Source organism: Acanthaster planci, linkage group LG05 (genome assembly GCF_054643075.1).
Source record: "Acanthaster planci isolate LZ-2023a linkage group LG05, COTS_SCS, whole genome shotgun sequence".
In the NCBI taxonomy this organism is placed as follows: Eukaryota; Metazoa; Echinodermata; class Asteroidea; order Valvatida; family Acanthasteridae; genus Acanthaster; species Acanthaster planci.
In genome coordinates, this window is record NC_141781.1 from 21,037,791 (window position 1) to 21,065,565 (window position 27,775).

A 27,775-nucleotide genomic window follows, 5' to 3' on the forward strand; every position below is an offset into this window, starting at 1 on the left:
TCAGCTATAATAAAAACATGGCCTTGGAACCGTCACAATTATCTTCTAAGTATCACTGATCACGTGGCTCTTGGCGATACATTTCAAATGATTTGTTATCTTGATCAATTTTTGATGAAGGAATAATGTGTTGTAAGAATGTTTTCCGCAATGAAGAAGAAAAAGAGAAAATATTGAATTGATAACCGCTGCTTGTGTAAGCAATGAGCGAGCTCGCGCGCCTGGCAGAAATCTACCCACAGTGTTCTGCGCGTCGTAGCTGTGACCCCGTGTGACATATTTCTTTCACTAAAATCTGTGCAGCGCCATCATCCCTTCCCAGCGCCCCGTTCGTGCGATGGGCGACGAGCGAAAAGTGAAAAGCGTATTCGGTACACATGTATGGAGCCCAGCACTGTCAAGGCACTGGAAACTTCAATTCAAAATGTCACTTTCTTACAATCCATTGACAGGTCGATTAATTTTTTTTTAAAGTGCGGGAAAGAGCGCAAGCCAGCAGCAGCTCAGCCAGACGTATCGCCCATGAAACTCGCCAGAGGGCGCTAGAAATTGGCCGGCGTATATACAAGGCTCGCCAGTAAAGTAAAAGTATTAACTCAAGAGACAGACTATGCTCGTGATCTTTAATATATGATCTCAGAAGCTCCAGATATTGTAATAAAAACTTAAGTGTGGCAGTTCACGAGGGCGTTGATTATCACAAGAGCAAAATAATTAACGCTTTTATTGAACCGACACTCTGTATCTTATCCTACAGTGACGGCCTTGAGACCGTAGTCGTTGGGGATTCAGTTTGTTTTGTCCAGACACTTTGGATACTACGTATCCATTGTCTATGGTGTAATTAGCAATATAACCGAAGACGCTGAGGGCTGTCCCAGCAGGCTCCCGGAGCTACAGCTCTACTGTCAGCGTGTCCCTGCGTATTTCGGGCAGGCCTTGCTGCTCATACAGGTGTATTTCAGGGAGGAAGAGTTTTCATCAGCAAAGTGCAAAAGAACTTCTGGGGGATGTATGTGGGAAAAAGAAGGAGCTTCGACTTGATTGGGGTCAACCTTTTTGGAGCAAAGGCTAGCCGGTATGCGAGCTGACCGTCCTGGATCTCTCTAGTCACACACCGCGGTTTTCATCTGACGAGGGGCGGGTGGTATTGTGGAAGAGTGTTGAGGGAGCAGTGTTGCAGGTCCTGGTTAGCAGTTGTGCGCCAAGAGGGGTTATTGCCGTTGTGAGCCGCCACAGCGGGAAGGTGTTCGGTGGGAATCGCCAGGTCTGCGCTACGGTAGTCAGCAAAGTCACCTGGATAAAGTTGATTATGGTGACTAGAAGGACTCACCGGACTGAAGATTTTCTCTGTCTTTCGCCATTTCGCCCGTCGATTTTGGAACCAAACCTGTATCCAATAAAACAAATTGTAAATTTTGTTGTCTCGCGTCAGTCTTATACACATACATGTACCAATAAATTTGAGAACAACAGCTCTGATTTTAGATTACTGTGTTAGTAAAATTTAGCATTCGTAATTGATTGCAATTAGTAACCTGAACTCGAGCCTCGCTCAATCCAAGCCTTATGGCGAGATCTTCCCGTTTGAAGACGTCTGGGTACTGGGCCTTCTCAAACGCACGCTCGAGCTGGTGAAGCTGATAGGTGGTGAACGTGGTGCGGTTTCGGCGGGCCTTTCTGGCAGCGTCGACGGCGTCTCGTCCCGTCTCCGAAGAGGCTGCTGACTCGCCCAGACGGGGAGAGATATCGCGGCTTCGGCACGAATCTGCGTCACGGTGCGAGTTTTGATGACAGGAGCGACGGGAACCGACGCTGCATGGTGGAGACTGGAGATTCCGTTTTAGATCAACAGAAACTGAGAAAAGGCAAAGAGGGAAAAAGGAAAGGGTATGACCAACTTGATCTTTTTGTTAAATTTAACCGTCTCAGTGTATTCGGTACAAAACATATTTCTTCACAGTGTTTCAACTGAAGTCAGAACTTAAAATTCAAACGAGCGTGGGGAACTTTGGGGAACTGGACTTAAGGCCTACATTTTGAACCGCAATTTTTTTCTGCATTTTGCGGAATTTCTAAAAGAAATGAATAAGCCAACCGAAGCATTCAGTCATTCGAAACAAGGCAGTGTCCATCCTGAACTATGAAGAAACTATTGTTGCATTGTTGGAAAGGAAACAGAAGTTATATAAACGTTAAGAATATGGGGGCCGCATACCGGTACACACGATGTTCTTATTTACAAATTGATTGATATTTGTAAAGAAAGTCTGTCTTCTTGCGTCCGTTTTCTAAGGTTTTAATCTGTCAGCCCGAACGTAACCATTTTTAAGGCCACATTTATGCTCGGTCTATTACCTACAAAAATGCCGCCCCGAAGGGCATGATCTCCTCTAAATGGAATTACCACCGTTGTCCATACGTCCCCCCAATGAGAAACAAAAATAAGATTCTCGGCCCTCCATTATTATTTTTGGACGAGAAATCCGCGGCATTGTCGGCGTTAATAGGTTAATGGAGTGAAAGACGGCAGGGCTAGACTAAGGCGGGACAGAACTCTTTCGGGCCATTGTGTCTAATTGCTGCCCGTTGTGTGCCGTTTATCGACTAAATGATTGGTGCCCATTCAGCTGGACTGTTAGGGTGTGCTTTGGGCCTGCCACCCATCTTCTGTCAATCAAATCTTCAGTGTTCATCATCCCGTCTTCTTTAGCACACCATGTCTCTGTACGATAGTCGCAAGCAGCGCACTTTTCCCACAACTTTTTTGAAAGAACATGAAAGTCGGCCATTTTGAATTGAAAGCTTTTCCCAATCGTGGTTTCGGATGTTTATGTGACGCACAATTGAACAGAACAACACCCACTCTCTGTAACCTCTAAAAAGTCATTAAAATCACAAATTTAATGTTTAAAAAACTTGGCTGATCTTTCGTTCTAGTTGTAATCGTTTGGACATCGTGAGATAATTGAGAGACAGGCTTAAAAAAACCTGAATAGTCTGAGCAATAGGCAAAATTCGAAAGCTAAGCTCTCACAGTCAGACAATTTGACAATTAATTAAAATCAATCCAATTGCTAGGGCAATTGTACAACTATGACGGCATCAATTACACTTCAAATTCGATGAGTAAAATTTTGGAAGCAGATATTATGAGCAGGCAATAGTTACTTTGATTGCATTTGCTGACGATACCACTAGACCTATGGAGATACCGAAAATAATGTTTCATTTGGCTTCAATAACTAATAAATCGGCCCACAATCGGACACAATGTACTACCTTAAAATGACACTTCAGATCAGTTAGTGATTTAAAAAGAGGGCTAATTAAAGCACTTACACGTCGTTCGTAGACTGTGAAGGCGACATAAGATTGGCGAATCCCTGCGTGATTGATCGTCTTCACCGGCCCGGGGGACACCGGTGAGATCCCAAGCTGGCCCAGTGCCCGTGAGGAGTGGCGCGCTGATTCGACATCTTTCTACAGTCCGCGACGACGGAGTCGGGGACCGCATGCCCAAAATGAAAGCGATCGAGAAGTCCGACGGAGCACGCCGGCATGCCGTGGGGCTCGTCATTTCTGACTTCGCCGTCCTGGATGAGCAGTTTTGTAACCCGCAGTTAATTTAATTAAATTTGATCCCTTAGCACACTGCAAAGCAAGTTTTTGACAAAAAAATTGTAAGCTATCAAACGAAGTGGGCTTCAGGTTAGTGATAGTTTCGTTTGAATGAATTCAGCCATGGCTTTACAAGCTTTACTTTTCCCGGGCCACAAGTTTTCTTGCGGTCAGCGGGAACGCCCAAAGAAACCGCAAGCTTGTCCATCATTCGTCTCTTCACACCATGGAGCGACCCTGCCAATTTGGCCCACGGGAACCTCTTTAAAAAGCAGCGTGCTCTGCTTAATGGAGGGCCGGAGTTTATGGTGCGCACAACATGACTGGCAGTCCATCATTATGTTTGTTTGTTTTTCCGGATCAATTAAGTGCGGCGTAATTGGCAGCTTTAGATCGATCCCCAAATGAAAATGTCATACCGGGATGGACTGTCTGCGGTATCCAAGTTTAACTTCGTAAATTAAAAAATAATGATTGCCGTCATAAGACGGGCCTCAGTATAGGTGTTTTGTATTCAGTATTTATGCCTTAACAATCGTTTAGACGTACATTAAATCATCTAAGAAAATGAGAATAATTGAGGGATGGTTAAACTATTTGATTTGCAGACACTTCTTAATGTTTTTGCCGACTCTCCTTGCAATATTTGTATATGTGTGGGAGTGTGTGGGTGTGAATAAAAAGTGTAGGCATCAATCTTCAAAAATAGTAACGAACTTCAAGTTTTTTTCGGGGATTATCTTTTGAGAGAAATAATATTATCTTCAAAAGTTACTGCTTAAGCCACTATATATTGAAAGGAGAATGAAAGATGAGGAAATGCGCTTGAATTGAATATCTGTACTGAACCCCTGAGAAACTTGTGATTTTTTCCTTGATTTTAGGAAGAGAAAGTGTTTTATCACCATTGTCTAAGGTACCTTATTTTGCTGTACGTTCCACTGCGTGGTTACTCTCTTGCATCAGGGGCGGATCCAGGGGGCGCACGCCCCATCCCCTTTTCACCAAACAAATAAATAAATAAAAAGAGAAGAAAAAGAGGGAGGGGGAGAAAAATGAGGGAGGAACCCAGCCCCATAAATTTGACAAAGGTGTAAAAAAAAACCCAGTTGTGCCTCCGGTTACTCAATCTCCCCAATTTTACCCGCGACCCTAATTTTTTGGCCCAGGCACCCGCTTTGGAAAATCCTGGATCCGGCCTATGAATGACGCTGAGGGCGCTCTCTTAAATTAACTCCAAAATTGTGCGCGCTCTCTAACGTTAGCCTTGACGGAAATTCAGGTAAATTTCCTGTAAAACAAGGCAAAGTTTTGCAGCTTTGTACATCCCATCATAGGTGAGATATTTGTCTTGAAATGAAAACAAAATTCTTCGGAATTCATGCTCGCCCAAGGCATGCTCAGACTCTGCCTGTTTTTCATGGGTTTGGGTTCGAAGCATAACGTTATCAGTGCAGTGGTTATGGTTATATTACCTGGGCCCTTGTTAGAAATTAGAATCTTCCTCGAATTTCTTCAGTGATGCCGTAATGCTGAACCATTCACTGGGTGAAATGCACGAGGTATTGTAACTTTGTGCAAGTTATGGAGGCTTAGGCCTACATGTATGCATTCAAAAACGTTGGCGTCCGGAAATTGGGCAAACATTGGCGGAAAGAGTTTCTGAGGCATAGGCCTCTCTACTCCGACCAGGAACAAAAGAGGGCGTAAGATTTGAAGCATTTCAGGGTGGAGGTAGCAAGTAAATGAGATAGGTCTGTGGTAGCACCATGGATATATAATACAAAGGGGCTAAATTTCACTTTTCAAGACATGTTATCACTTTCTTACAGCTGACCTAACATTTTAAGGTAAAAGTAGTGTTGTCCGCGTATGGAACTCTTTCTAATGTAAATTTTAGGGTCTATCTATTTCTTTCATGTTGAGAAATTCTGGTAATTAACCAAATGTTGCTCAAAATGTTTTTATGTTTTTAGTCATATTTTCAAGGAATTTTTTGGAGTTCCATGTACCATATGCCGATGCCTCTTGACACCCTGTGCACAAGCCCCATGCGATTGGTCTGAATAATTCAAAGTGGTATATTTTTGGCAATATTTCCATATTTTCCCTGTTCAATTTGACTTTTGAGGTCATGTTATTACACTTTCAGATGGCTGGTAAGTAACTGTTGGGAAAAATAAGTGCCGTCTGTAGGTGGTATGCTTCTAAATTTTGCCATCATCAACAGTCACGGTACAGAAGCAGCCATGCCACCATTGAACAGATACCGTTTCCTAAGACTGTATATTTGTTGCTCAAGATAAGCTGTCAGAATTGGTTGTCTGGCCCGATGAACAGTGGTAATCAATGTTCTCCTCTAGCTGGGGCCAATTTCATAGAGCTGCTTAACCCTAACCCTCCGCAGTCCTTCACCTGTTGGAGGACTGAGGAGTGTTAGGGCTAAGCACAAGAAAACCTTGCGTGATAAATCAGGTAACCAGCCCAAACTCCATGTGATGTATATTGTTTTGGGATCATATTTAGCTGTCTTTTGGTTAGCGTGACAATCAGATAGAATTTGACCTGGTAACCTTTGTTATTTTCAGCAAGGCTTTTTTACGCTTAAGCAAATATTGTGCTTAAGCAGCTCTATGGTAACATCACACAGCTGGATATATACTTGTACTTATACATAGCATTTTATTTTTAGGCATAAATGCCTAACATTTGTTACTTCATATAGTGTTTCATTATGAACAGCATAGCATAAACTTAGTTACATTGTTCTGTTCGTAACAGGATGTTGAAGACAGACAAGGTGGTGCAAGTGAAGACAAGGCAGGGGCGGGCTTTACGGCTGGTCAGGGAGCAGTATTTGAGGGAGGATGTACCCTGCAATAGTGAGCTCTGCCTGGCAGGGTGCAGAAAAAGTGAGCCGAGCTTGCGCTGCCAGAATTTTTGTGATCCATTTGATTGCTGCCCTGGTGAAATCCTTACGGCAACCTCAGTTGGACATATGTATTTACGTGATTCTGCCCCTTCCCCCGGATATTTTGTGGGGTGTTACTGTTTTCAGTCCATATTTTGGTTTTGTATTGAAACAAACCTATCAGAGCATGACATGTTTTTACGTAACAACAACAGACATTTGGCAGGAACTTATGACGGGCGCACACAGGGCTCATGCTCGACGCCATCACATAGAAACCAAAGTACTGTACCACTTCCGACTGGAGTTCCAAATTTCTGTGCTCCTTGCACGTACAATTACGCAGTGTACGTACATACTGATGTACATGTACATTCTCCTCAAGAAGAAATTTGGAAATTTACAAGAGAATTTTCAATTAATGTTAAATTCATACAGAGATGGATTCATCAAAAAGACATCTTTATCTGTGAGGGGTGTGAAAAAAACAATACATCTGTGCTTCATAACTGCTTTATGTCATTGTAAAGTGAAACTAGCTCCCTCGACGATGCAGTGACTGTCCCATTTTCTCTCAGTTTCAACTCGGGAATATAACATCCTCCTGAAATGGTTCACCTCAGAATGCTAGTTTCACTCTATACACGTGTCCAAATAGTTGCCATCAACCATTCACCCTAAAACATGAGGCCTGCACAAAGTGGCAGGTTACGGCACCTGCCAGCATTGTACCACCGCGGTGCTTCCAAGTCTGGATTCTGGACTCCCCTATGCCACTCACAATAGTCAATATTCATTTTAATACTGTTTTATGATATTCATTCTTTTAGCTGGGAGTTCGACCACACCAGCCGACGTGACCCATTATATTGTTCCCGACTGTCATGTGACTGGCGAGTTCCTAGAAATATTTGAGCTGCCTGAGTTGACAGGAATCATCTTCATGCAAACGGTGCTTCACCATGTAAGTTTGAAGTTTTCCCTAAAAACTACCACAGACAAGAGAAAAAAGTTATTTTGCATTCATTTTAATTTACTGTTTCAACAAAATATAAAAATTAATCATTTTCTGGCCTTTCTTGAAAACGTTAACCGAAAATAAAATGGTGCTTAATTTATGTAAATTTTTGGTAAGTACAGATTCTATTTGCCACCGTTTGTGGGGTTTGGGTTTTAAAAGCAAGGATCCCAAGTAACAATTTCATCAAACCGTACGTCAAAATCCTTTTGAATATTCCAAACCAATTGCAGAGTAGTCTTCAAGCTACCGAGGGGTTCTAGTGAAACAAGCATGTAACATTTCCTGCGATTGGCCGATTTCTTGGATGGAGGTTTTTTTTTTTATTATTTCTCATGTGTCCCCCAGTGTAAATTTAAGAAAGCCTTACAATGTCTTGTGCTCCTAGGAATTTTTTCAAGTTTCCTAACGCAATTTTTATGAATACATTGGATGCTTTTTTTGGGGGGCAGATGTTGTATGAGAAAGGCCATCGCTTTTACCGACGGATAAGAGCCAAGGTTAAGGACAGCCGGAACCACTGCACCATCTTTGCCAACGAGTTTTGCCGCTATGCCTACAACCCCAGGCAGGCAGGCGAAAGTCAAAACGACTGGCTCGTCAGGTGAGAACAATACAGACTTGATTGTCTGAAATATCGTATCAAGGCCTGTAGCCATCTCCGCCCACGGAGGAGCCCATGTTTACTCCCTGAGGGAGAGAGGCGAGTAGGGACATTGACAAGTCACTTGCCAAAGGTCACGAATGCAGTGATTCGAATCCTTGAACCTAACATTTGGAGTTACAAACCCTAAACACCATGCTACATGTCTCCATTATCGGCCAATATGAAAGTGATTGCAACGCTTGATTTGTGTTACACTGTCTTGCCACCCAGCAAAACACATTGCAACGTCATATTTTGGACATCACAATTTCATCGCTCTGAAACTGTAGGAGTGAAGATTGGACTTGCGAAGGAGCACTGCCGAAAATGAGTTGTCGTGGAGAGTTGAGACACAGAAAGTGACTCGGAGATGACTCACTCGTGTAATCTTGCAAAGCAATGCCTGCTCAGTGCTTGCTGGGAGTTTAGTGAGAAAACCTGGACAGGGTTTACTCTTTCAATATTTCAAACTTACATTATCTTAACAAAAAATTGAGAAACCGAACGTGGAAAAATTTGGTCTATTGATACACTGACGTTGAGCGTTGATTCTAATTCCAGGGCTGTATATGACAGCGCTGTGTGGTACTACAACCATCTGGCCGGACAGAAACCGATCGTTTTTCTGACTCAAGGTGAAGATGTGAGTGTTGAGTAAGACTTCATTTATAGATGCACACGACATTTCAACCGTTAACGTCCAAGCAAAGGCCATGAGTAATTGGGCATGAGATAGCCTGGGCATTGCTTCCATTGCCGCATGCTCACATATACTGTGCATGCTTAAAAACTGCCCAGGCTTGGGGAGAAATATTCGGCTGTTCTCAGCCAATGAAAACTCCCAAATATATAACTGGCATTATGCCAAGAAAGTAATTGCCTAACTATGCTTATGCCATTTATTTGTTTGCACACTCAAAACTTTGGAGGTGAAAATTACTGAACGAAAAATGAAAACAAATTCAATTATTTGGTTAGAGAATTTCATATACATTCTAAAAGCGTAGCTCATGGTATTATGATAGCTTAATGATATGCCAACAGTTATGCCCAAAAATTGTTATCTGTCACAGTTTTCTTTACATTTTGTAAAAATGTGTATTTTGTTTCTGCTTTTAGGGCAATTTGGTACAACCGAATTATCAAATATTTGGTTAGATGGAAGGTTGAATATTTGAATATTCAACATTATTTATAGCCTATTCATTTAATTGTATTTGTTTAGGCCGTGGTCAAATATGGAAGTGAGACCGTTGGTGTCCATGTCATGAATATTCAGAAGTACTTGGAGGTCTTCTGGCCCGATCTCACCCAGGCCCACGACATCTATGAGTCACTGGCCGCATCGTTGGCTGACAGCAGGGAAAACAAGAAAGGTGGATAATCCCAGGCCTGGTCAAACCCCAGTCTTCCTATATCCCTCAAACTCCAAGAGATTTTGATGGTTTTGTAGGATGGCAGAGCCCTCACATTGTTACTTGACACAGAGGCTTGATGCCCCTTGAAAGATTAATTACAAAGAATGTGCCAATTTTTTCCTGTAGAATGGAGAATTTTGGAAAATTTAAGAAGTGTCCTGATCAAAAGTCATAAATTAGAGGTTCACACATGAATAGGTAAGGCGTTGATTGCTGATAATGGACAAAATAACCAGCAAATTCCCAATCAACTTTGACACCAAGATCGGGCATTGTTCCTTGATCTAATTGTGGGGTACCGTAAACAACTTGGAAGGGGACAGATATGACACATACAGTGCATAGAACTTAAGTTCACGGCTTTGCACTTATAAGATCAAGGGTAGCCTCGTAACCACTTCCTGATTGGTGGAATTTGCATATGTGGGATGAGTTCCCGGGCAATTTTCAAGATTTTCCGTTTTCAAAATTCTTCAAAACTTCATAACTTCATGTACTGGTCGTTTACACCAACACAAATGACTGTCTGGTGGCTACTCTAATCAGACAGGCAACCTCCATTAACGCCCCAGTATTGCAGCCAGGCCTGCTGCCCGCTAAAGAGAGCCCAGATTATGCATTGTTGTGTTCCCGATATTGACCCAGTGCGTTGCCGACTGGCAGTGGTGTCTTTTCAAATGTGGCCAGATTAGCGTGCAGTGGTACTGTATCGCTCATCACTGGAGTGTTGGACTTATGTCCCCACTGATAATCCGCGGGTGCTGAATGCCGCAACCAGTGGTATACTGTTTCAAAACAATGACGGATTACTTCTGCTAATGCCAACTGAAAAATGGTGGCAACTCCCAGCAGCTGGTCTTTTGTTCCGAGTACGGTCTTTTGTTAAAGGTCTAGCTCCTTTGTCCGATTTCAGGCATCCCGGCTATGCGTACAAACCTAAGGTACCCAGTACCGGGAACCCCGGAGGCAAGTGGTTAAACAGTGCATTTGCTCAAAACTAGCTTCTAGACTCCTCACCCGGCAACTGCTGTGATATTTGAATCAGTTAACAGTGCCGTACTAACAGCCTTTCATGAAACTAGAAACAGGGTGTGTTATGGACTTTCAAAACCTGTCATCATTTGTAATCACTCGATGAAGAAGCTACATTATATGTGACGGGCTCTGCAAAAAGGTGTATTATGTCACAGTTTTTGGATTTCAAGTTATATCAAATTGAGTTATTATTATCCAATTGCGCACATCCTAAGCTTTCATATGATATATAATTCATCCCTGTGGCATTTTTCATTTTGGAGTTATTTTCTATTTGCATATTTATATAATTTCATTTTGTCACACATGCTTTTGAGATAATACCTTTAAACGTAACGAACAGAAACATTGAACTTAAATTAGACTCTCTCTTGGTTTTCCTCGGCACATGGAATGGGCCATTACGCGTTTTTGCATTGCACGACTTAATACACCTATTTGCGGAGAGGTCACATATACATGAGTTGTAGCAAAAGAAATACGACATGAATTATTCCAGGGAAGTTCCTGAAGTTAATACCAGTCTCAAACAAAATTCCTTTTTCTAATTTTTCTCTAGGAAGTTCTAAGGAGTACACGGATTACCTACCAAGCGATGTCCTAGCCGCTGGGATCAAGTCTGGATTGTACATAGAGGGAACTTTGAGGGTCAACAAATACCACGCAGAGAAGGAGGCCTTTGTCGCCCGAGGAAGGCAAGGCTACATCCGAATCTGTTGTCTAGAGCTAGGTCGAGGTGCTCTCTCCACTGTAAATACGCGGAGACGCACAGACAGCTGACCTAGCCGTAGCTCTGGAAACCCATTTCAGACACGGCTTCTGATTCATCCACACAAAAGCTCACCAGCGGCAGATTTTGCAAAAGCGAATGTCACCAAAATGTTTTTTTGATGACCATTCATTAGCATTTGCCCACTGTGCGATACTCTCACCTGAGCTCACATGGTTGTCTGCGGGTTCTCTTTAGTCATTCTGCTCACATCATAGTTTCTGCTCTGTGGGAACTTGTGGCGGAATTCAAAACCTCTGGGGAAGACAGTGTTAATCCTGTCAATACGTGCCTCGCATCTTAAGATTTATTTGTTTTCATTTTGCACAACAGCGGAAGCAAAGGTATCAACTTGGACTCGGACATCTTGATATCCGGAAGGAAGAACAGGTTGGTAACAAGAGATCCTAGGACCCCCCCAATGAGCATATTCAGAGATCCAGGCAAAAAAGATATTGTCCGCTGCATCGCAGGATGACATGTTTTAAGACTACATGTGATACAAGGCTTCGCAGTGTGACCAATAAAATCCTTGACCCTCCCGTCTAATATTCAGAGCAGTGGAGGTAGCCCACCCGTCCATGGAAGATGGATGTGGTTCCTGGCAATCGGCTTCCCTCAGCACACCTACACCAACTATCAAACACTAGAAGGGTGTTAAAATGGCTACCTCTGAGTTATTTATTGAGATTTCTAGCCTCCCATCTTAGTGGACGAGGTTTTCGGAATTCAGGAGTATACATCACACAGACACCCTCCCTCAATTCTTTGACCACAGGAGCAAGCGGGAGAAGATTGTGCACAAACTTTAGAAAAGTCAGTGATCAAAAACCAGATAATTGTTTTTTCATACAGGAATCGTGCCATACACAGAGACCAAGTTGCCGTCGAGCTGCTGCCCAGATCACAGTGGGTGGGTCAAATCAACTCCCTATCTTCAACTGGTGAGCACTTTCTTGTCTCCGAAGTAGGTCAGTTGTAAGTATGACACAGCAAGTCAGTTCCTGGCCAAGCATTGTTTTCTGTCACTAGTGGGCAAAAAGGGCAACTTCCACGGAACAAAAGAAAGAAATTATGGACACCTTCACAGAAGTGTTAACTTTCTCGCTGATTTTAGAGACTGAAGTCAGCTCCAGATCTCGCCACAGGCTCGTTAAGATAAAAACTTTGGCCAACCCGATCAGACTCCGGCCAGATGAAAAAGCTAACTCGAATCGAAAACGCTGGGCTTTGACAAGGATATTTAATAACACTTTGATGTCGTAGATGATCCAGAAGATGCGTCAGACACAGACCAGAGCAACGTCAAACCCACCGGTCGAATCGTCGGCGTGCTGCAGAGGCATTGGAGGGACTACGTGGCGTCCTTCCCAGACAAACAACAGGTGCGTATGCACTAGGAGCTGGTCACAAGACGTCAAAGATCTCACTGCTGGCTGATAAGGATAAGAGCAATCAGGAACGGCACACCGGAGAGCGTTCACTTCAAGGTGTATGCAAGCTCCAGGTTTCATAACACAGGCTAGACTTAGCACCAACAGCTCATGAACAGCAGTTAACAGTTCGCAGGAACAGCAATTGTTGATGGTGTACGGCTTATACAGTTGTCTGTGTCACTTATGCCAGTCAGGCAAAGATATAGGAAAATAAGAATGGATTTGAGACTTTCATCCCTCAAAATATGGCAGCCGCAAAGTTGGCAGCCACACGGTAGCACGCTGAACAGCGCCCTCTAGAATGCACAATGTATGTTTATTTTCCAACAAGTATACCACTGTTTGTGGCATTCATTGCCAGCGGATTATCAGTGGGGACAAAAGTGCTCCAGCAATGAGCGACACAGTACCCCTGCAAGCTGATCTGGCCGCATTTGAAAAGACACCCTTGCCATTCAGCAACGCACTGGGTCAATTTTGGGAACAAAGGAAATTACGCAACACCGCACAATCTAGGCTCTCTTTACTGGGTGACAGGCCTGGCTGAAATAATTGGGCGTCAATGGAGGTTGCCTGTCAGATTCAAGTAGCCACCAGACAGTCATTTGTGTGGGTGTAAACGTCTGGTATTTGAAGTCGTGAATTTTTGAAAAATTTTGAAAACGCAAAATCTTGAAAATCCCCCAGGAACTCATCCTGCACATGTAAATTCCACCCGGCAGGAATTAGTTCATCTTGGCACCTCCTGATTTGGATTGTGAATTTCAGTCGCCAAGAATTGACCCTTTGGCATAGCTCCATTTGTTTCTACAGAAGCATTATTTGTCTACTGTGAACCCAAAGGTCAGAGTTCAAAGTTTAGAGCATTCATAGGTTAGTTCCACCAGCAAGTGGTGAATATAGAAAACTGCCGAGTATCTGCCCAATTTTGGGCCGTACCTGTGGCGTGGGGTTAAGCTATAGGGCGTCCCACTGCACTTTTTTACTTTCCCCAGGGCCAGGGTTCGGGAGCAGGGAAGGTCCTTGTCATTCCCTGGGATCAGCGCTTCCCAAAGATACGCATCAGCACCAGACAAGCGGAAGCACTACGAGATCACAGGTTGATGTGGTGGTTTTCATTCTTTTATTTTCCTGATCACTTTATTCATGACCGAACCTTACCAAATTAAGTCGCAAGATGCCAGACTTACTCTTGAGTGAAAGGTCTGAAGAGAATTACAGCACATCACATGGAATTCTCGACAGTTTTCGCTGATACAATGTTCCTTTTCATCAGTATGCAAAGCCAAGGGAAACATCCACATGAAGAACTCACTTTTTCCTTTCTGAGCAAACTGAAACTGCATTTCCATAAAAATTTACCTACCCAAAAGTTTTCAACTTTTTTATTTTATTGAATACCAGTATTATTTGTTATTTCATGGAAAATTTGTTTGCCTCACTCCCTTGAAAAAAAAATCAAGTCATGGAGACAACAAAATATCCCTTAAAATAAAAATTATAATTGTTTTTAAGAAAAACAATGCACAGTGTTTTGTTTATGTTACAGGATCATTGTACGACTTGACTCGTGGGAGATGGCCTCACTGTATCCCAGTGGTCACTTTGTGCGGTCACTCGGACCAATTGGCAGCCTTGAGACGGAGATTGCCGCCATCTTGGTAGAGAACCGCATCTCTGTCGGGGCGTTCACAGAGGCACAGGTACGATGGAGAGGGGAAATGGTAGGGCTGTGCATTCTTGGGTAGTTTGGCAACCGGCTACCCGGCAGATATCAAGGGCTGAGTGTCTGGTTATCCAGTAGAGTCCAAAATGATGGAGATGTCAGATCAAGCGACTTTGCCTTGCTGCAACTTGTTGGCATTTGCGTTCTAGTCAGAGGGCGCTTTTTATTATCTTCAGTAGAATTTCAAGTGAAAACGCAAGTTTCCAAAAAGAAACAGCAACCAAATATAGCTGGAAGTTACCACTCTCAAAGTAAGATGTCCTGAGATCATTTAACCAACTTTTTTCAGTAGCAGAACAAAGCACACATACATCTAGAAACCGTATTAACTACTTGCCGCCGGGAACTCCGGTTTCGGGCCCTGTGTGTTTATACGTGTGGCCAGGGTCTCCGAAATCGGATAAAGGGAACTGGGCCTTGTAACAGAAGACCGTACCTGGTAGAAAAGACCAGGCTGCTTGGCATTTCCGATTTTTTTTCACTCTCAATAGATGGATTTCACATTTGCGCTGCTGGGCATATCCGCATTGAAACTGAGCCTCTCTGTGTTGAACTTTGTCGCGCGTGCCCACGGAGTCGACACAGTACATGCAGTATCCGGTTCGTAAGTGTGACACCACTTCAGTTTAAACCACACCCACTGCACAAGATACACGACCGTCGCAGGTATGTTAGTTCGCGATCAATTGCCATTATTTTATTTTGATTTCACGTGTCCAGTCATCCTGAAAGACTCCTCCCCAAAAATTTGCAGCCTGAAAAGTCTGAATTTAACACACCTTTATGTATTTTGTGTCTTGACTCCTTACTTTCAATCGTCTGATCGAATTAAGAATTGAAGCTGACACATACAGCCTCGTTTTCAAACGTGGAAGTGCGCAAATCGACGCTAAAAGCGTCGTATTGGGATCCCTCTATAGTGGTGATAATCCAGCCTTGTTTTGAAACAGTATACCACGGTTTGGGGCATTAAGTGCAAGCGAATTGCCACCGGGGACAAAAGCGCTCCACCACCACAGCGATGACCCACACAGCACTGCTGCAGGCTAATCTGGTCCTTATTTAAAAATAGGTCAGCAGCGCACTGTGCCAGGTTCGTGAACACAAGAAACTTACATAACACTGCACAATCTGGGCTCTTTTTACAAGGCTGCAGGCCTGGCTGAAATACTCGGGCGTCAATAGATTTTGTCTGTCAGACTAGAGTTGGCCACCAGACAGTAATTCGTGTGGGTGTAAACGTCCATTAACCACTTCATGCCGGGGCATTTTTCAATGTTGATGATGCTGGGCCGGCATGACTATAATTTTTTTTTTTTTCAAAATCCTTCACAAATTCATCATTTCATTTAACGGTCGTCGAAGTAATCTTTAGGCACTACTCTAAGTTGACAGGTGACCTTCATTGACGCCCGAGTATTTCAGCCAGGCCTGCAGCCTTGTAAACAGAGCCCAGATTATGCGGTGTTGTATAACTGTCTTTTGCTCAGTGCACTGCTGACCTCTTTTCAATAGGGGCCAGATTAGCGTGCAGCGGTGCTGTGTGGCTCATCGCTGCGGTGGTGGAGCCCTTTTGTCCCCGGTGGTAATCCGCTCGCCCTCAATGCCCCAAACCCTGGTATACGGTTTCAAAACAAGGCTGGATTATCGCCACTTCTGAGAGTGAAAAATGTCGGTCAGGCCCAGCAGCCTGGTCTTTTGTTTGGAGTACGGTCTTTTGTTACAGGGCCCTGTTTCCTTTGTCGGAGTTCGGAGACCCCGGCCACCCATATAAACCATATGCCTCCGATTCCGGAGTCCCCGGCAGGAAGTGGTTAATTGAAATGATGAATTTTTGAAGAATTTGGAAAACTGAAAACCTTGAAAAAGTTTTTCAAAAACCACCCGGCAGCAAGTGGTTAAAAACCTCTGTAGTGTCCACTGTTGACTTTCTTGAAGACAACACTTTTTACCTCTATAAATGTTCATTTTCATGAGAATGGCAAACTACGTGATACATGTACATTAAAACCGAGAGCTCAGTGTTCTAATACAAACTAAAACAAAATTATGGGGGAAAAAATGGCATGGAGGCTCCATTTGTGGGACGTGGTCACATTTACGAGTGTTATCTTGTCAGTTGAAAGAGTTACCTACCAATTCTGAGGACAACCCCTGGATGATGACGGATGAGGAAATTAAGCAGAGACGAGACCTCCGGGAGACTCATCTGATCTTCAGCGTCGATCCAAAAGGCTGTGAAGACGTCGACGATACTTTGTCTGTAAGGTAGGGCCAGGCGGACAAAGCAGCAGATACAGAGATATACACACATCTTTCCTGATGTGTCCTCTAGAGAGTGAAAAAGCATGTGTCCCACATCACAGCAGTCGACAGGTACATGCATTGTATACATCATCATCCTGAATAAATCCACGTCATCTGATTCATGGATCCTAGATCAGAGTGTCATGAACTATTCGTTCCAGTGCACGGCACAGCTACACCTCCAAAAGTGGAATGTTCCATTCCACAGGTTGATGGATTAATCAATGTTCAATTCTCCTGTGTCATAACAAACGTCAGAACTTCAGGTGCTGAAGGGATTCATTTAGGCCAGGGATTTTGGGGTCAGGACTTGATTGGATGATGCGGGATTATTTGTTTGAGATTTATTCCCGCATTATTTTATGCAGACAATTAATATTTTACTCTCGCGCAGTGGAAAGAATCGTTTCAACAGGTAGCAGATGAAATGTTCTGATTCATAAGTCACTCATATGAATTGGCTAACCATGAAAAGTCAGACCGGAATTTAAAGTTTTCAATTGGGACTTGCTTGTCTCTCTGTGAAACTGGGGACCACACTGCCTTTTTGGCGAGTGGAGATGCCTGTCTTTAATATTACATGCAGAGCTGGATTAATATCTCTTAAATGTTGTGTGTGACAGGGAACTGAAGAACGGTAAAGTTCTGGAACTTGGAGTTCACATTGCCGATGTCTCACACTTTGTCCAGCCCAACTCGCTCACGGATCTTGAGGCCAAGCAGAGGTAACATATCTTTTGCTTTCCCCACATTGTAACGTGCGACTCACCCTTCCCAAAACAAGCTTAAATTGGCGATTTCTGATGTCTGACAATTTTCAAAGGTAACTCCACCCCCCCCACACACAAAAAATAAAGCGACAATAAAGTCAAAATGGAATTTGCACTTGGTTGTTAAAACACAGATCAGAGACAGTGTACCTGCCCGACCGATGTTACAACATGCTGCCCTCTATCCTGAGTGCCGACCTCTGCTCTCTGATTGGCGGAGTGGACCGCTACGCCGTGAGCGTAATGTGGCAGCTGGACCCCCAAACCTACGAAGTCCGGCAAGTCTGGTACGGGCGTACCGTCATCCGCTCCTCCCACAAGATGTTCTACGAGGTCCGTTGTTGAAAGTGTTATTACTAAGCATCAGTGAAGGCCAGTCATAACTGGCAGCCACTCGCCTGATGGTATTAACAATTTTGGACTTTTGATGTCAGTGTACAACCAGACGTCACAAATACCAATTCACAGAAGTCAAAAGAACAATATTTGTGCAGCTTTTGTCCTGCAACCTCACATTTTTCAACATTCTGGGGCACATCCACAGACCGATGTGATATTTGCCTTCATGCACTGAACTTTGAGGTGAAATACACGTGCATGAAGACGTACCAATTCCAAAACCCCGCCAGCTCCAAAAGTGCAGCTTGGTGTGACGCCGAGTCCGCCCACCAAACCGGCACGTAAATCACTGCAGGGAAGCAACCAAAAAAAAAAAAGATGACCGCAGCGCACATAAAGCCAAATTACAGACAGACACAAAACATTTACAGTGAAAAGTAAAGCAGACATCTTGGACTGATGGCCATTTTGTATATGAACATTTCGTCTGTGGTACTTCTGTATGTGCAGCACAAGATGAAAGTACTTTGCATCTGCTATTTGCCAAGCTCAAGTTCAACACATTATTTTCCATGTTTTGGACAGACTAATTGGGATTAAAATTTTTAAATGTCAGCGGGAGATGAGTCGAGTTTTACACTTTCCCAGAAGAGGGATTCTACCCAAGCGATAATAAGATAATTCGATTTACTGAACAAGCCTTTTTGTTTGCCTTGAGGCTGCACAAGCATTGCATGATGGGAAAGATGTGAGGCAGGACATACCAGAATTGGCAGGAATGAACGAGGACGAAGTGGAGACACGGTGAGTTAACTTTTGAAGATAACAATCACGATAACAGTAACCAGCACTTGAAATGCTCATTTTAGTAACTAAATCACATCGTTTACAAATAAAAGGGTTTTCCTCAAATTAAGAATAGAATTGCAATGTCTTTTTTTTCCCAAGTATCAGACTCGTCAAACCCTTTTATTATATTTTTCAGTAGCTGAGACAAATTTTGCACGTTTACCAGCCAAAATGACTGGTTCTCACATGACCTCACTTTTACTCACGTGACTTTGCTTCTAATCTAGGGTCACAGTGGTAAAGATGTCCGTAAGCCAGATAAATTACAACATTTGTCTGTCAATTTAGGAAGTGTATAAGTGCCAGACGGAATAGCCTGAGTAAATTTTCGATGATTCCTATTCAGGTAGGTGTGCCTTTGGACTTTTGTACTGTTTTCCAGAAGCGTCAACAGGCACAATGTTCAAGGGTAACGATATTTACAAATATGAAGTATATTGATGTCATTTTTTGTCGGTATAAAGTTTGCCTTCCGTGTAATTTTTTTTTTTTTTCTTTTTTTACATTTTGAATGGAAGGCTTGGAGTGGGGCTTTTATTTTTTAGTTTGTCAGAATTGCGCTGGTGCATCGACAAGCTAATGGACATCGCCAGAACCCTGAAGGCGCGGAGGGTGGTGGGTGGGGCAGTGCAGTTGGAAAGGGTGGAAGTCAAAGTTGAGCTGAACGAGGAGCAAGAAATTGAGGATCTCATTCCCAAACAGGTACGGCAGCGAAATCGGTGAACTTAGCAGCGTGCTGCGTCAGCAAAACGTGTGACACAAGAGTCATTACTTGATATACAGAAAGTGTTCTAAGTTCTCACCCTAGTGAGCGAAGTAAACAGGAATAAAAAGTGGTACAGTTAGATCAAGCCTGAAGAGTAAGGTGACTGAGACTGAGATGTTGAACATTTCAACAGTCTTTCCGACACAAGTGTACTGTTAACGACTAGTTCATACTTGGTGCGAAAGCAAACACGAAATGCAAACTTGTGACATCAGATCAGATATCAGCAAAAACGGAACATACTTGAACATGAGCAAAATTTTGCTGTAAATCTTTCGTGACATCAAATTTCACATTCTTCTGTAGTATGAACCACCCTTGAGACATGGCGGAAATGTGCCGAGCTATTTGGGACCCGCCCCGTTTTTCTATAAAGCCATGCACCCCTTGCACCATTTTTAATTTAATTTTGAATCAGGCTATGGAGATCCATGAGACCATTGCGGAGTGCATGATCTTTGCCAATCACTGGGTCGCCAAGAAGATATCGGAGACGTTCCCAAACTTTGCACTGGTCAGTATAGAAAGAAGCCGTCCTCGATGATGCCAGATTCTTTGAATGCCGGAGTGTTTAGCTTGGTCTGTGGTCCTGGAACCATTTGGAGGACATTAACAGTCCAGAGTATTACCACATGTGGGCAAAGTGACCTTTTCTTACTGATACAGCAATTTTTGTCCAACTTCAACTTTAAATGTCTCAAATTGGCAACAACAAATTTTAAATCCCATTGGTACAAACATGTTAGATTTGGTCTGTAGTCGGGTTTTTTGCACAGCCAATGAAATTTTTGCTATTGAAATTTTTCTTAAGTGTTTTTGTTGCATATGCTGCAAGGTTTGAGAAAAGCGCCCCATAACATAGAAACACCTGACAATCCATTGCAGGCTGCTAGAACAAGCCTTGTGATTGGTCAGATTGCATGAGATTTGCGACATAATTGGCCGTCCAAAGATGGTAATACTTCAGACTGGCTATGCTCGAGCCACATAAAGAAATTTCCTCCTTTGGCTATTTTGGTTTGATTGACGTGGAGATCAGTCAGTCCACAAGTCATTTCACAAGTCAGTCCATGGACCAGTCTGCAACTCTTTCAAAAGTCAGTCCACAAGTCCTCAAATCAGTCCCCAAGTCATTTTACAAGCGAGTCTACAAGTCGATCCATAAGGCAGTCTCAAGTCAGTTCACAAGTCAGTCTCAAGGCAGTTCACAAGTCTGTCGACGAGTCAGTCCAGAAGTCATTCGCAAGTCATTCACAAGTAAGTTCACATGGTGGTCCATATTAGTCAGTTTGCTAGTCATTTCATAAATCACGACTGAAGAAATGAACAGTGACAAAGGAATGGATGTGTCACAATTCATTTCAAATTCATTAAAATAGCTTGTAAGTTGGCTCAGTACTGAATGACTGGTTTGCAACCCCAGTTTGATGTTTATGTAGGCAAAAATTGCCCGAAATTTGGGTTTAATCTGCAATTAATCTCAGTTAAACCGGTTTTGGTCAATTGAACAGCCCATTTGTTTCCATGCACTAAGTTTCACATAAAGTTTAATCAACAATGACAAACAAGCAGGTGGTCTGTCTTGAAATCCTCAGAGGGAACTATTGTGATTGTAAAGTGTAAGCCATTGGTTCCTTTCAGAAAAAAATTGTGTGCCTGGAATGTTTGAAATTTTTGAGTTGACATATTTTCAGCCATTCCCTTGCACCTTTCTTTGAATAATCCAACAGAAATATGTAAGCGAATAGTCAATATGTTGGCTAACAATTTGAGTGACCACATAATTTTTATGGCCCTGAGCTTGAAGCTGAAGACATATAGAGCTGTGGTTTGAGACATAGGCCAATATGTCAGTGACCAAAACTGGAGTTGAACTTTGCCCCTCAGTGCAAATGTTTTGCCGGTTTGTAATTGTTTACTCAGCTGAGGCGTCACCCATTGCCTAGGCAGGACCAGTTCCATTATCTCATCGACAGCGCCAAGGTGAAGGGCTTCACCATCGACACCAGGTGAGCGCGTCATGACAAGAAGCACAGGCCACTTAGGGCATTAACCGCTGGCTAATGGATTGTGCATGGTAATGGGTATCTACTGGAATACGCCACAAGCAGACTGGTGGTATTAATGAATGGGATTTGGACTGTCGAGAGAGTGCACTGGCAATAGTTTTAAGTCTCAGAAATAAACCCCCCGGCAGATTGGAGAACAGATCTTTTGTCGTGATTGTGTTCAATTTCACACATACTGTTATAAGACAAAAATAAATATGTTATAATCCCCAAAGCTACCTGGACCACCAAGGCATGAGTTATCCCCTGCTGCTGCAGTTATCTCATAGTGAAAAGTACAATCAATCACGTCCATGCCTCGTCAACAAATTATCTCGTAGGTGTTGGTTTTGTATCAAAACCACTCGGCAACGGATGTATCAAGGCTTTGACCCCAAAAGAATGTGGGCACACGTGTACTTCGCTCGGCAAAGAAGGCACTCTGAACATGTATCATTGGCAGCTGCTCTGCCGATTTACGTTCGGCAGCCATGAACCTGTCAACAGATATACTGAAAGCATAACAAAGCCGCTTTTGCCAAGCACATTTTTTTTTTCGCTTGGCAGATTTCTGTTCCATTGCGAAACAGACCTCAAGCAAGAGGCTTGTTTGAATCAACCAATCGTTGAACGAGCTTTTTTTTCTCCAGTTCCAACAAGGCCCTTTCAGATTCGCTTGGCAAGTGCGTTGACCTCAAGGATCCCATCTGCAACAAGATTCTGCGTTCCCTGGCGATCAAGGCCATGTCCAAAGCACTGTACTTCTCAACCGGTAGCCTGCCAATGGATCAGTTCTTCCATTACGGTATACTCGAGCCACCCAGCACTTCTAACTGTAAAAACCTGTCTCCATTGTCAAATAGTTGAACAGTCAAGTTGTCTAATAAGGCCGGGTTTTTATTTGGCGCATAAGTAACATGATTATCAAATCAAATAGAATTATTGGCATATTTACAACTGTTCAGTGCATCTCAACTTCAACAACTTTTGCTCCAAATGTGTCATGGCCTTTCGTGAAGTATGAACGCCTTGGAGCATTGAGTTGTGAATTTTGACTTTGTTGATAATATTGTCAAATTGTGAAGACCTTAACTTGAGAAAGTATCAACACTGTGATAACAAAATACGGTTACTAACAACAGATTTTAAGAATCCCAATTCAAACGTTTTTCTTTTTTTTTCTTTTCCTCTTACAACAAAGTTCTGGTTGTAACAAAGTACTTTGTCTGGTCCAAGTAAATTTGTTATGATGAGAGTCGACTGCATGTCAACCATGGTAATTGAGGTTAAGTTTCTGAAGTTGCCGATATCTGATTTTTGCAAAACTGCCCTTATATTATGATTTCACTGTAGGTCTGGCTCTGGACAGATACACACATTTCACATCACCAATCAGAAGACATGCTGATATTATCGTAAGTATAGCAACGTTGCCCGCTTCTTTTATAATGTCAATGTTTTAGTTAGTTAATCTGGAAAGTGTTGCTGATAAAATTACAGAAAAAGAAATCTGATCAAAACTGGAACTAAGTTGGTTTGGTACTTTCCAGTTGTCATTCTGTAAAGAGCTGATATTCTGCATGGACTATGGAAAAATGAACAATCACACGACGTAAAACAAAACAGATTAAAAAACAAGTTAGAGAATAACAAATTTTAGTAGTAGCTGCAGATAGGGTCGGATAATAGACCTTGGTTTAGCATTAACTCGAAGCTATTTCATATCTGATAGTCTTAATTCTTTCAGGGATTCCAAATGATACCCTTTTTTTACTGGCGCGTCGTGCATGGTGGACTATGAATGTTGATGCTTTCGTAGAGTGAGGAAAATTCTTTCAATTATTGACAATTCCTTACCCATTCCATTCAGGTGCATCGTCTGTTGATAGCCGCCATTTCAAAGGATCACGATGGTGGGCAAGGGCTTCCTGGCAACAGCGAACTTGAGGAGTTGTGCGGTCACATTAATGACAGACACAGGGTACGACGTTCTGATTTTAAAACCTGCCCTTTGAGGCCAAAGGGTACAATAATCAACTTTCATTGCCTGTTTAAGCCCCATCACATCTTAACGAACATTCCGCCCTCAGCGCCAAATCGTTCATTTTGTCAGGTGGAAGTCACTAGAGTATAGAAAACAGGTCAGTATGTGGAAATCTGTTGTTCTCTCAGGCCACATTTTCATAATGGAGAAAAGAACCAACATAAAAATATTGTACATGTAGTCCATTCTTAGGAATATTTTCCTCTCGGTCAGTGTTCAACAATGCTATGACTCCTCTATTTTGAAACTCTCTTACACACTGTGTGCATTGATACTGCCAGTGTGGCTTCTTGGCAATATTAGACTTGGATGTCTGGTTTCAGGTTTTTAGTATTCCTTTCTCATGTACAGTGGACTCTAAGCTTAGATGGCTTCAGTTTCAATTAATCCACAATCCTTGGTACTAACTCGTTTTTATGTAAAATTCATAAGTTGGATTCCAATGTCTGTACCTTCTGTAAAAATGAAGAGGAAACCCTAATCCACCTTTTTTTGCAATTTTAATTAAGTCAGTTCTTTCTGGATCTCAATGGTAGATCGGATTAAGGACAAAACGAAGATACACCTTGTAATAGACAATCAACTTTTATTGTTCGGTGTTGTTGACACTAGACTTAAATGCCTTAATCTTATCCTTTTGGTTGACAGATTTCACATTGATAAAATGAAAATGAACAGCAAACGTCCCTCATTGGAGGTTTTGAAAAAGGATACCCAGAGGCATTATCGTTGTGGAAAATATTTGGCCTCTGTCCATGGTGCTTGCCAAAACCTTTGGTTGAAATGGCGAAATTACTCTACACTCTGTCAAGTCTAATTCGAACAATTGCAGTTTGGCACAAAAAGTATCATGATCTCTTATAACTGTACTAATTGCTATCGAGTTTGTGTTGATAAAGAGAGAAATAAAAAGGTGTCTCTGGGAAAAAAACCCGGTAAAAAGCCCCACTAGTTAACCTCATCCTTAGAAACACTATAAAAAGTTACACAAAGTATTCTCAATTTTTTTTATCCCTCGCCAACAAAAATTTACCCTTCTTTCCCAAAAATGTAGTTCTGGATCTGCCCTTTTCTGGATCACAGATGATACTAAAAATGGCAGCAGGTTAAAAACTATCTGTTACTTGGTCGGTCTGTCTATGATACTAGGGAGAGGGATATGTTTTGTCAACCCAAAATTCACCAATGATATCAAAAGGGTCCAACACAAGTGCAAATCAAGGCATCCTTGTTTTAGGAAATTGGACTCTGATTTGGTTGATTGCAGGATTCCCAGCTCGCCCAGCAGGACTCTCAGGCTCTATTCCAAGTGTTGTTCTTCAAGGACAGGGACCCGACAACAGACGAGTGCTGCACAGTGGATGCTGTTATCCACGGTCTGAGAGCCAACGGTTTTCTCATCTTCATCCCAAGGTAGAAGAGCAAACTCCACCCAGAATGTTCTTGACCCAAGCGGGGTCGTAGTTTGTCCAGTTTTTGTCCGTTGCTTATTAGGAATTTAAGCATTCAAAAATTGTTGTACGTTTTCCCTCTGATTTTTGTCCCAAGGTATGAAATAAAAGGAGCAATTTCGCTGAAAGACAGAGAAGGTCGAGTGTGCGACCTCTCAGAAGACGGCAGGCCATCGTGGACAGCAGGTAAGCTACTGACTTGTTTTGGGATGCCTTAGCGATTCCGACTTTTGCTGGTTTGGGCAAACAATACACACCTTTCTTCTGAACCGATGTAAAACATATATCAGTTGTTTGCCGTGGTCATGTTGCCCATGACAGTTTGTATACCCCGTGGGCATACTTCCCAAGGGGAAGACTAGGGTGCCATTTGCTGCAAAGGTGTTTTAAAAACCCATGGACCACACATCACAACAAATTATTTGTTATTATGTTGGTGTTACATTTTTAACAAAGTTTTTCTGTTAAATGTTGAGCCTATGAGAAGTAAGTTCTTAAAAAAATTAAAGGAATAATTTGGGGAATTACAGATTCTTTTGTGCCTAAAAGTTGTGATGATATCTCTTGTGATAAATAGCTACTTGGGGCCATCTTTTTAAAAAAAAATAACATCCCATTTTATTTTTCATCCAGGCTCATTGACAAGAACTTCTCATGGGATCACCGTGACAACAGCCACCAGCCAATCAACATTCAAGCTCTTTGATCATGTGACAGTATGTTTCATCCCTCATTATTTCTTGCATTTGAAAGTTACAACGTATTTCCACTTGAGTTGTAAAAATGATAGGATATTGTACAAACCAAATAAATACTGTATTCTGTTGTTTCTAGCAAGATAACCAACCAAGATGGTTAGTGAGTGAAGATTAAAGTAAAAAAAAAACCTTGATCAATTAACAAACTTGAACAAATTGATCAGTTGTCTTGCCTCTTTGCAAAGACATGACACGGTTTTTCCGTCACTCCAGGTTCGTATCTCGGTGCTGTCCTCGAGATCCCACGGATGGTCTCTTCAGTTTGAGCTGATTTCCAACCGTCCGCATCTAGCCAGCCAGCTGACCGAACAAGGCCAAGGACTGCGTACGGACATCATAAAGGTAAGTTTTCCTGCTCTGGTAGATTTTCTGTCAGTGTGCATTTTGTGTGTATTGAAGCCCTTCATTGAATCAAACACATCAACTGGAGACTGGCTGTTTGTGTTCAAGTCTTTCTCATCCATTGTCAGTGTCATTCAGTGTATAGTAAGTCCCACAAAGTGTTCAACTTAGCAGTAAAATCATTTTTTTGGAAAAGTCGGCATCTGAAATAGATATAGGATTGGTTAAAAAAAATTCATCAAATCATCCACCACTCATTCTCAGTTCAGTACAGTGAAATCATTTCTGGCAACAACTCTTGGGTGAGATTGTGCTTTTAAATCAAATCACTCTAAGTTCAAAAACTTCCAGACAGTGGTGTTTACGAACGTTTTCTGGCAATATGGCAATAGATGTCACAATTGTTTTCTGTTTCATTTTATTATCCATGTAATCGTTCGTACTTAGCAGTTTCCCCAATTTTGCCTCAAGGACTTGAAGACAGCCATGCACCCCTTCTTTGCTTAAATTTTTTGACTATACATCGGGGAAAAGGCAACATTGCCAAAAAATTAACCCTTCCCCCAAGGGTGTCAAAAAATTCTACAGAATCATTGTAGGCAGGAATTTCAATTCTGATATAAGGATTCTGTCTGGATTTTGTGGGGGGAAATTAAGTGTCCACCTAATCGAAATATCCAATTCAGATACATCATAATTTCATGGCCTGTTTATTTTTCTTTCTGTATCGTCAGGAGGTCACTGGTGCATCTAAGAAGCAGCGTGAGACATCGTTGAGTAGCCTAGATGAGGACGTGGACGTCATGGGTCGTAGCTTAGCTCAGCTCAGGCTGGAGTACGGCCAGACAGACAGCGCCAAAAGCCTGTACCACCTGCTGCAAGAGTTTGTCGAGATGGGCCTACAGGAGAGTTGGAGTGAGCTGGGCTGACCAGCAGAAGAACCTCCTACATCTCCTCCAGTTTAGCCTTCTAGAGTTTGGGGATCAGAGACATTGGAAGTCAGGCAGGGGTAGTGGTTCTTTCCTCGCCTTTCAGCTTGGCAGCCTGGGTTCGATTCCCGGCTTGTTCCACGTGCGGCTTGGGTTTTCGGTCCCTACCTGATTCCGTGGGTTTCTGCCCAGACGATTCCTCTTGGGTTTTCTTCCCACCTCCAAAGCTGTAACTGCTTCTCATTGTCTCCTCTCTGTTGGTTTCTTCAGGTTGCGAGCCACAGTGCCTAGGGCACTTTTGAGGAATCCTTGGTGTCACTACAAGAAATGCTTGGTGATAATGATGTCCTTTGATGGGCAGGCTTTGCATAAAGAATTCGCCTCTCACCACAGTGCTGAATTTAATTTTGTTAATCCAATTTTATCGATGAATGGAAAAATTACTGAATGTGTTGCGATAAATTAAATTCAGAGAATGATCTTGGTTTCTGCGTCACCTATTGAATTTTTGGTGGAAAGCATACATCATAAATGACCAAGAGGCCCATTTGTCAAATGAACACTCATTGTAACCAACAATAATTATTGAAAA

General features: G+C 42.5%; 2 protein-coding genes across 5 annotated transcripts; one reads left to right on the forward strand and one right to left on the reverse strand.

The window, feature by feature from the left end:
- Positions 1–606: 606 nt before the first annotated feature.
- Positions 607–3,609, reverse strand: LOC110984142 (uncharacterized). Its single transcript, XM_022243975.2, has 3 exons — positions 3,343–3,609; positions 1,539–1,858; positions 607–1,390 (listed from the first exon to the last, which is right to left on the reverse strand). Exons 1-3 carry the CDS (start codon positions 3,578–3,580, stop codon positions 1,127–1,129), a joined length of 822 nt encoding a protein of 273 aa, XP_022099667.2. The 5' UTR covers positions 3,581–3,609; the 3' UTR covers positions 607–1,126.
- Positions 3,610–4,840: 1,231 nt separating this feature from the next.
- dis3l (DIS3 like exosome 3'-5' exoribonuclease) lies at positions 4,841–27,587 on the forward strand. Of its 4 annotated transcripts, none has more exons than XM_087137035.1 (27): positions 4,841–4,903; positions 6,403–6,533; positions 7,363–7,496; positions 8,003–8,154; positions 8,758–8,839; positions 9,422–9,572; positions 11,209–11,344; positions 11,752–11,808; positions 12,274–12,361; positions 12,681–12,803; positions 13,850–13,953; positions 14,404–14,557; positions 16,700–16,848; positions 17,511–17,612; positions 17,792–17,990; positions 18,715–18,800; positions 19,391–19,547; positions 20,030–20,125; positions 21,535–21,620; positions 22,310–22,464; positions 23,013–23,074; positions 23,530–23,640; positions 24,971–25,116; positions 25,252–25,340; positions 25,788–25,870; positions 26,126–26,254; positions 26,989–27,587. In XM_087137035.1, exons 2-27 carry the CDS (start codon positions 6,404–6,406, stop codon positions 27,181–27,183), a joined length of 3,156 nt encoding a protein of 1,051 aa, XP_086993161.1. In that variant the 5' UTR covers positions 4,841–4,903; position 6,403; the 3' UTR covers positions 27,184–27,587. The 4 variants fall into 4 exon arrangements, with proteins under 4 accessions (XP_086993161.1, XP_022099658.2, XP_086993160.1 ...); XM_022243966.2 differs by having other exon boundaries at positions 4,850–4,958; positions 12,274–12,362; positions 12,685–12,803; XM_087137034.1 differs by having other exon boundaries at positions 4,850–4,958.
- Positions 27,588–27,775: the final 188 nt, after the last annotated feature.